We start from the raw sequence: 8,154 nt of genomic DNA, 5'->3' as shown, positions 1-8,154 counted from the left end.
GTATCTTTATTATCCATCCCCAGGGCACCCCTGGCTTCCCAACTTGGGGGTGTAGATGTCCCCGCACCATGCCAGGCACGGTACAGAATGGGTGGCAGAGGGCACTGGACTGCGAGTGGCCTTGGCCAAGTCACTGCCGTTCTGTCGGCTCTGCTCTGGCACTTCTGGGGTCAGAGGCTGGGTGGAGGGAGGGCCTTCCCTGCGGCCCATGAACACTGAGAACAGCCCTGGCTTCCGCCGTCCTCCAGTGGACTGGGCGCAGGAGCAGTCAGGCCCAAAGAGAAAGCACGCCCATGCCGGGGTCCCTTGGGCCCCAGAGAGCTCACTGACAGCCGTGGAGCGAGGGGCCATCCCCTCCCTGACCTTGAACTCGGGATGCCAGCAGACTGCCCTGTCCCCCAGCTCAGGGTCTGGCTGAGGCAGGGCAGGCAGGAGGGAGGTCTGGCGAGGGCAAGGTTCGGGCCCAGGGCCTGGCTGCAGCACTCAGATGGGGTGCACGAACTGGTAGACCAGGCGCTGGGAGATGTCTGGCTTGCGGATGATGCCCTTCTTGTAATACTGGCGGATGGAGCGGCTCAGCTTGTCGTAGTTCATGGCGGGGCGGTTCTTGCGGATGCCCCACAGCCGGGCCACCTGCGCGGAGTCCTCGATTTTGAAGATGCCTGGGGCAGCAGGAGGGCCCAGAGAGAGCCAGCAGTGCAGGCGGGGTGGCAGGAAGGAGAAAGACCAAGACCAGCAGGTCAGTCTCTCACAGCCAGGAGGGCTAGAGTCGCCCGGGGTAGGGCCAGGCGCTGGGCCACGACACCTTCTCCCATGGTTGTGGTGAGGGTTAGAGGAACATGTGGGAAGGGTGTTCCACAGGGCCCAGGAAGTGGTAAATCCTACCACGGACTCACAGACCTCCTGGTGCAGGGTGAACCTGCGTACGTTGGTTGGCGACTTGGGGCCCTGAGGGCCTGATCCTTGCCAGCCTCTGCTCCTAAGCGTGGGGTGTGCACACCCTACGCAGAAGCCCTGCGGGGCTCCGGGCTGCAGACACGGCTCATTTGGCAAGGTCGCCCGTGCAGTTCCCGAGCCTGAAAGACCGCTTTGCGATTCTCAGACACTTCAAGCCCACACAGCCCTTTCTGGCAGGATTAATTGGTAGGAGATGGTGGAAAGAGTGGATCTGGAGCCAGGCTGACCTGGGTTGGAATCCTGGCTCTGCCATTTTCTACCTTTAGAAGTTGTCTGAGACTCCGTTTTCCTGTCAGTAAGAGGGGGTTGTAGTGATCGTCATGTTGTTGAGTGGGTACGGAAAGCGCTTAGAGCAGAGCCTGAAGGAAGTACCCCTTAGGATGAACTATTACTCATTAATACCCCCAGTTCTCATTCTAAACCACCTGGCAAAGCACAGGTCAGCACACCCTCTCCAGGCAGGCTCCCCAGACCACCCCACCCTCCCTGATCTCCCTGCCCTCATGGGACAGTCTCCCTGGAGTACCGGCTCACTCTCAGTCTCAAATATACACACGGGATCACCACACCTTGTGCAGGAACTTTTCCACCCCTCCTAACCCCTTCCCGTGCTCCACACTCAGCCCCAAAGTCACTCCTCTGTGAAGCCCTCCTGGACCCAGGCACAGCTGACCCCATCACAGCCCAACACATTCTGCACACCAGCTCATTTCACTGCTGGTTCTCCTACAAGACTGTAGGTCCCTGGAGGATGGGGTACCGCTGAATTCTCCCCACACCCTCAGGACACTGTAACCCTCCATAAATGTCGGCTGAGCAAGTATGGAACCAGAGGAGGTGCTCAGGGAAGGTTTGCTGGATGAACGAATCTAGTCCATTTCACAAACATGAAGACTGGGGTCCAGGCGCCCACGGCTACTAATGGCAGGAGGGGGCCTAGAACCCAGGTTTCTTGGCTCCGAGCCTTTTCTAAAACACACACCCGCACGCCATCCAGCCTTGTTGCTGTCCAATGTGGTCCCCACTAGCCACATGTGGCTCTTAGCCCTTGAAATGTGGCTGGTCTGAAGTAAGCCGTAAGTATGCCGTAAGTATGCCGTAAGCATAAAATGTATACCAGATTTCAAAGACTTAGGAAGTATCTTATTAATAATTTTTATATCGATTATATGTTGAAATTATATGAATTTATACCATTGGATTAAACAGATGTATTATTAAAATTAAATTCACCTGTTTAAAAAAATGTTTAATTGTGGCTACTTGAAAATCTAATATTACCTCTGTTGCCCGCACTGTATTTTTCATTGGATACCATCAGTCTCCTCCGTCAAGCTCTGATGTTTTGAGGGTAAAGACCGTGTCCGGTTCTCAGCAGAGTTTTAAGGCCCTGCTATGTCCCAGGCACTGTGTGTCCCTGGGGACCCTCAACAGGCAGAGCCCAGCCGGGGAACACGCGTGGACACAGACGGCACACAGACCCTGGGCCGGTCCAGTAAGAGTGCGTGTGTGGCATTCAGAGCAAAGGTGGGGGCAGCTCCAGCCCTCTGCCCTGCCCCCAGCCCTCCCTGCCCAGCGCCTGGCAGGACCACAGGCTCCCAGCAGCCCCCTCCCCTCCTGCCCCTGGCACTGCTCACCCTTCTCCTTGTTGAGCCACCGGATGAAGCGGCCATAGCTGTGTGGCTTCAGCAGCAGTTCCTTGAGAAACTGCCACAGGTGGATGGGCTGCCCGGAACAGGATGAGTCCACCTCGCTGTCCGTCCAGCTCTCTTCGCTGGTCGACGCTGGGCAGCCAGGGAGGGTGGCGGTGAGTGGGGAGCCCCCTTCTTCAATGGCTGCCCCAGCCTACCCCCAGACCCCAGAGCCCCAGCCGCCTCCCTGCCCTGCCTGACTCACCACAGTAGTGAATCGCCCCCAGGGACGTCCTCTCTTTCATCCAGGCCGCTGCGAGACAAGGAGAGGAAGTTGGGGACCAGAGAGACCCCCCAAGGGAGGAGGAGGGCATTTGGGTGGAACTGTGGGGCCAGAGAAGCCTCCCCGTGGCTCCCTCCCTCCTGCCAGCCTGTGAAGACCAGCTGTTTACAAAGCCTCCTCCGGGAAGAAAATGCAGGATTTCGGAGCTGGGAGGGGCCTTAGAGGCCCTGCAGGCAGCCCCTTGTTCAGAGAGGACTGGAAGTCAAGCCTTGCTTTGCCTCCCTTCTGTCACCTGTGAAATGGGGCTGGGACACCCCCTCACAGGTCTTGCAAGGATGCAGGGTGGCGAAGCCTGCACGGTGCCCAGCATAATAAAAACACTCCCTGCCCTCCAGCTGCCAAGTTCCCCGAGCACCACCATCCCCTCCTGCTCTCCACCTGACCCCCTCCCCAGACAAGCAGTGGGACACGGAGGCCGCCAGCTTCTGTCCACACCACCACCCGGCTTATAGCCTGGCACTGTCCACTGCTCTTGCCAGACCCCGGCAAGGGGCCTGGGCTAGGGCAGGACACTGGTTTCTGAGCCATGAGAGTGGGACCTGTCCTCTTATTCACCCTGGGCCCTGAGGGGCAGGGGCCTTGACTCGTGGAGCGAGGACTGACCCCTCTGAAGTGCACGGCTCTGTGCAGGGCACACTGGGCGCCCGATAAGATTGAGACCAAGTACACATTTGATGGCATGCAGCCATCAAAACCGGGGCAGCTGTATAGACAGTGATGGGAAACAAGATCCAGGATACGCTGCTCAGTACAGAACAGCCTGATACTCGTACTGTTCATGTTAGAAAGGGGTAGACGTCACACTTACTCTTGCTTGTATATGCATAGACTTTCCTTGGCAAGGTACTCACAAAACTGGCAACAGTGGTTGCCTCTAGGGAGGGGGATTGGAGGGCCGGGGTGGGTGGGAGGGAGGATTGTTCTTCATGGTGTGCTGTCGCTCACGATGGTCTTTTAAAAATTCCTGTACATTTATTACCTCGTTTCTTCTTTAATGAAAACAACACAAAACAAACACAAAATTTTAAAAAGGACAAAGAAGAAGGACTTAGAGTATCTGATGTCCTGTGTCCTCACAGTCTAACTTCTATTTTTAACTTCCCATGTGCTCTGTCCTAAGTTCTGTGGCCTTGACCAGGGTAGGCAGTGGGTCGGGGCTGGAGAGTTCACCCAGGACCCGGGGAGGCAGCTGTCATTGGGGTTGGGATTCAGAACAGAGCCCAGATTGGGACAAGGGGCTGCCTACCCAGTGGAGTGTAGCCTCCGGACAGGCATGCTGACCTAACTGTTCCCCTTGGTGTCCCTGGCTTGGAGCCCGCAGTGGGGGGCGGGGGGTGGGGCATTCTACCCACGCCTGTCCCACCTGATTTCCAGATGTCCAGGTGGGCGTGCAGCACGTCCCCGCCCAGGGGCGAGCGCTGGCGGAACTGCTCCTCCGACATGGCACACAGCTCCTTACCCCCCAGCTCCTGGAAGGCCTTGCCCACGGAGGGCAGCCGGTACTGGTGCTCTGTCCACAGGAGCCACTTCTGCACGTTGCCAGGGCTCCAGTCCACGGGGTCTGGGCAAGAGACACTCCTTCAGCCCTGGAGGCTGCTTGAGGGCACCACCCCCAAGGTGGCCCCTCTGCTCTGATGGGGCCTCCATGGGAACTGGTGGCCTGGGACCATGCACTCCTGAGATGGGGCCAGGCCAGGCCACATGGGGCCTTGAGGGGCTCCGTGGAGGGGGTACCGAAGAAGGGGGCAGTGACAGGAAGGAACCGGGGCCCTTGAAGCAAACATGGCTCAGGGCAGGGCAGCCTGGGGCCTCTGCACCCCCATCTCACCTGGACCTCAGGTCCTCCCAGACCCCTCCAGCCCCTCCAAAGGGCCTTTTGGGGAGCCACAGCCCTGGAGGGGACAGTGACATTAAACCAGAAACACCCAAGCTTCTTTCTTTCCCAGATGCCTCTTGCCTTCCCCAAACCCTTCAAAGAACCAGAGAAAAACCCAACCAAGAATTAGCTCTACAAACCCCTCTCTACCCGCACTGTATTTTACAGATGAGGAAACTGAGGCACAGAGAGAGTTCCATTCCCTCGTCCAACACCTAACAAAGGGCTGGGTGCTGGAGAGCTGCTCAGTGCACGTGCACCAAATGTGGGGGAGCGGTGGCAGGGTACAGGGTGGCCATGGGGCCAAGGCCCGGAGGCGAGTGGCTGGCTTGGTCCTATAAGTCTCCCTGGGGAGCTGCCCTGGGGTGAGCCCAGCAGGGCACGTGGGTGGTGGCCAAGCTGCAGGCACAGACACAATGGGGCCTCCAAGTGAACGCTGTGGTCTAAGCTCGGTGACCTGCAGACTGGCCTGCCCTCACTTAATAAACCTATTTTCTTCCTCAGGGTCAAAGCAATTTGTTTCTGTCCCTATTGTTTAGCGGGCAGGGCCCTCCCCAACTCGGTGTGGGAGCGGAGGCACCGTGGGAAAAGCTCCCGGGTTGAGGGCTGGCATTGGGCCACTGGAGGATGGGGCCTGGGCAGGAGCTGCCTCAAGGCGGGACCTCAGCTGGGACTACTAGGTGGCAGGGGCTGGGCCTGGGTGACTGAGGAGGAGGAGCCAGGCCTAAGCGATGCCTGAAGACCCTTCCTGTGTGCGAGCCTCAGATGCCAGGGCCCAAAGGCCAAGGAGATGGGTCAGGCTTGCCCAAAGCTGGAGAGATGATGGAGGGACAGGGGACTGGAGACCCAGCAGCCCCTCAATCAGTAGCATAAGCTCCGTAACCACACCTTCCAGGCCCTCGCAGACACGTGCCTGGCCTCCTGATGTGCCCCCCTCATCAGAGCCCTCATCCCCACTGGACCAGTGATACATTATCCTATTTATTTATGACCTGTTTTGTCACTGTAACATTAGCTTCGTGAATGAAGGAGCCTTTGTGCTATGTTCACGCTGAATTCCCCAGTGCTAGAACAGGGCCTGGTATATTAAGTTATTGTTTATTGAGCATCTATTATGTACAAGGTAACATCCTAGGAACTGGGGATGTAGCAGTGAACAAAACAAATGAAAATCCCTGCCCTTGGGGCATGTACATTCCAGTAGGGGAAACAGTAAACAAGATAAATATGCAGCATATCAGACGGTAGGAAACATGAGAGAAATAAAGCAGGTTGGAGGAATAAGACGTGGGGGTATGGGCAGCAATTTCAATAGAGGGGTCAGGAAAGGCCTCATCGAGATGGTGCCATTTGAATCAAGACCTGAAGGAGGTGAGGGGTGAGCCAGGTAGGTATGTAGGGGAAGAGTGCTCTGGGTTGAGGGACCAGCAAGTGCAAAGGTCCTGAGGTGTGTGTGTTGCGGTAAGAGCAAAGAGGCAGGAGTGGCTGGAGCAGAGTGAATAAGGGGAGAGTGGATTTAAGTGTGAGAGGAGGAGGTGGGCCAGATGGTGTAGAGCTCGTATTTGCTTCACCCGGCACCTACCAAGTGGGGACACTGGGCTGGTGCAGCTGGGGCACAGAGAGAGCGGGAACCTTGGATCCCAGGCTCGCAGCTGCTGTGTGTTAGGGGCTGAGTGTATGTGTAGAAGCACCAGCATCTCTGGGGGTGACCACAGTGCACCAGGCGGTGCCCCCACACCTCCCTGTGACCTCCGCTGGCCTGTGTCCCCCTGGTGGAGGGGGGCGTGAGGAGGGGCTCACCTGCCGTGATGTTGAGCAGCTTGCAGGCCGTCTCGATATCCTTGAGCACCTCGCCCACCACCATGGACTGCACCTGCTCCAGTGAATGCTCCTCCAGGGTCAGCCCACCCGGCGCCAGGTCCAGGCTGCCCCCCGGGGCTTGGCTGTCGATGACGGGGCACTGCTCGGGCTCGTCGGGCGGCTCCTCCCGAGTGCTGGCCCCGGGGCCCTTGGCCACCCAGCTGCTGTCCTCGGAGAACAGCATGTCGAAGTAGGAGAGGTAGAAGGTGGACAGGCCCTGCTCAGGTGTGGCAGGTGGGCTGGGGCTCCAGTCCTGTCTCTCGGGCCCCATTGCCCCTGCTCCCACTGCCACCTTCTCCAGGCCAGTCCGTAGCACAGTGTCGGGGGGCAGCAGGAGGCGGCTTGGGGGGACGCCACTCAGGCCCGGGCTGGCGCTGCCCATGCCGCTGCTGCTCGGGCTGGCGGCTGCGTCTACAGAAATAAAAAAGGAAGGAGAGTCAGGTCCTAGCTGCTTCCCCATCCCCATGGGGGCTGCTAAGCTGGTTACAGAGATGAGGAGCCCAGCGGGCAGTGGCTGGGCCTGGGAGAGAGTTGGGGCTTCTGGGTCACTGGGCAGCTAGGACAGGGCTGGGCAGACAGGTCTTGTGGCTGGAAAGCCAGTGGGATGGGAGTGGGGGCAGGACGGTAAACAGACAGCTCCCTTACTCCCCAGGGAAGCCAGGTTGGCTGCGAGCAGCAAATCTTTACACGTGTAGCCTGTTTAAAACAATCTTCTGAGGTTCTTGACCTCTTTCAGTCCTCACGATGGAAGGCACAATTAGTCCCATTTGGCAGATGAGCAAACTGAGGCCTGGACAAGAAGTCTTTAATATCCAGCCCTCTGTCCCTGGGCCGGCCCCCACCCAGATCCCAGTCCCCTGTCCTGTTGAGGAAGCTCCTTCTAAGGGCTAACCTAATCTTTTCTGCTGTGGCAAAGCTTGTTTTCTTTTACTCTGCCCTTGGAGGGGGTAGGGAAGGGAGAAGGTCACCATCATCTCCACCAACCGGGTGAAGAATGAAAGGAGCAAGTGAGGGGTGTGGCAGGGTAGAATCTCCTCCCAGGTTGGGGAGGCGGGTCCCCTTCCTCCCCCACAGGGCCACTTGGCGGGTGCGAATAAATTCCCGGCCTAACGCTGCTGAGGTGGTCACTGAACAACAACGTACAGGTGTGCTTGGCCCCGCCCCTACTCAGGGCTGGGTTCCTGGTACCCACCCTCCTTGTCCTTTCCTGAAAGGTGCTTCCCCAGCCCCTCCCAGCTCCCAGGCCCTCTTCTCTCCCCTCACGCCCAGAAGAACTCACAGCTCCCAAGGTGGGAGGTGCCAGGTGCAGACCTACAGGCCCACTTTCCCCACAGCTGCAGGGGCTGGTCAGAAGGCCCAGGCCCTGGGGGACAAATGAGTCCCTCAGCAAGTCAGACCCCACTCCTCTCCTACCTGCCGCCCCAATGCCTCCCGAGGGGCACCATTTGGCCTCAACGCGAGGAATTACAGTGTCCCTCCCCCCGGGT

At 58.3% G+C, this 8,154-nt stretch overlaps 1 protein-coding gene across 1 annotated transcript; it reads right to left on the bottom strand.

Annotated features, from left to right (window-relative positions):
- Positions 1-7,858, bottom strand: SPDEF (SAM pointed domain containing ETS transcription factor). Its single transcript, XM_033864401.2, has 5 exons — positions 6,608-7,858; positions 4,295-4,492; positions 2,854-2,901; positions 2,595-2,741; positions 1-662 (listed from the first exon to the last, which is right to left on the bottom strand). Exons 1-5 carry the CDS (start codon positions 7,131-7,133, stop codon positions 484-486), a joined length of 1,098 nt encoding a protein of 365 aa, XP_033720292.1. The 5' UTR covers positions 7,134-7,858; the 3' UTR covers positions 1-483.
- Positions 7,859-8,154: the final 296 nt, after the last annotated feature.

The sequence above is a fragment of the Tursiops truncatus genome, chromosome 10 (genome assembly GCF_011762595.2).
Source record: "Tursiops truncatus isolate mTurTru1 chromosome 10, mTurTru1.mat.Y, whole genome shotgun sequence".
Lineage (NCBI taxonomy): Eukaryota > Metazoa > Chordata > Mammalia > Artiodactyla > Delphinidae > Tursiops > Tursiops truncatus.
This window is presented reverse-complemented; position numbering and strand designations above follow the sequence as displayed.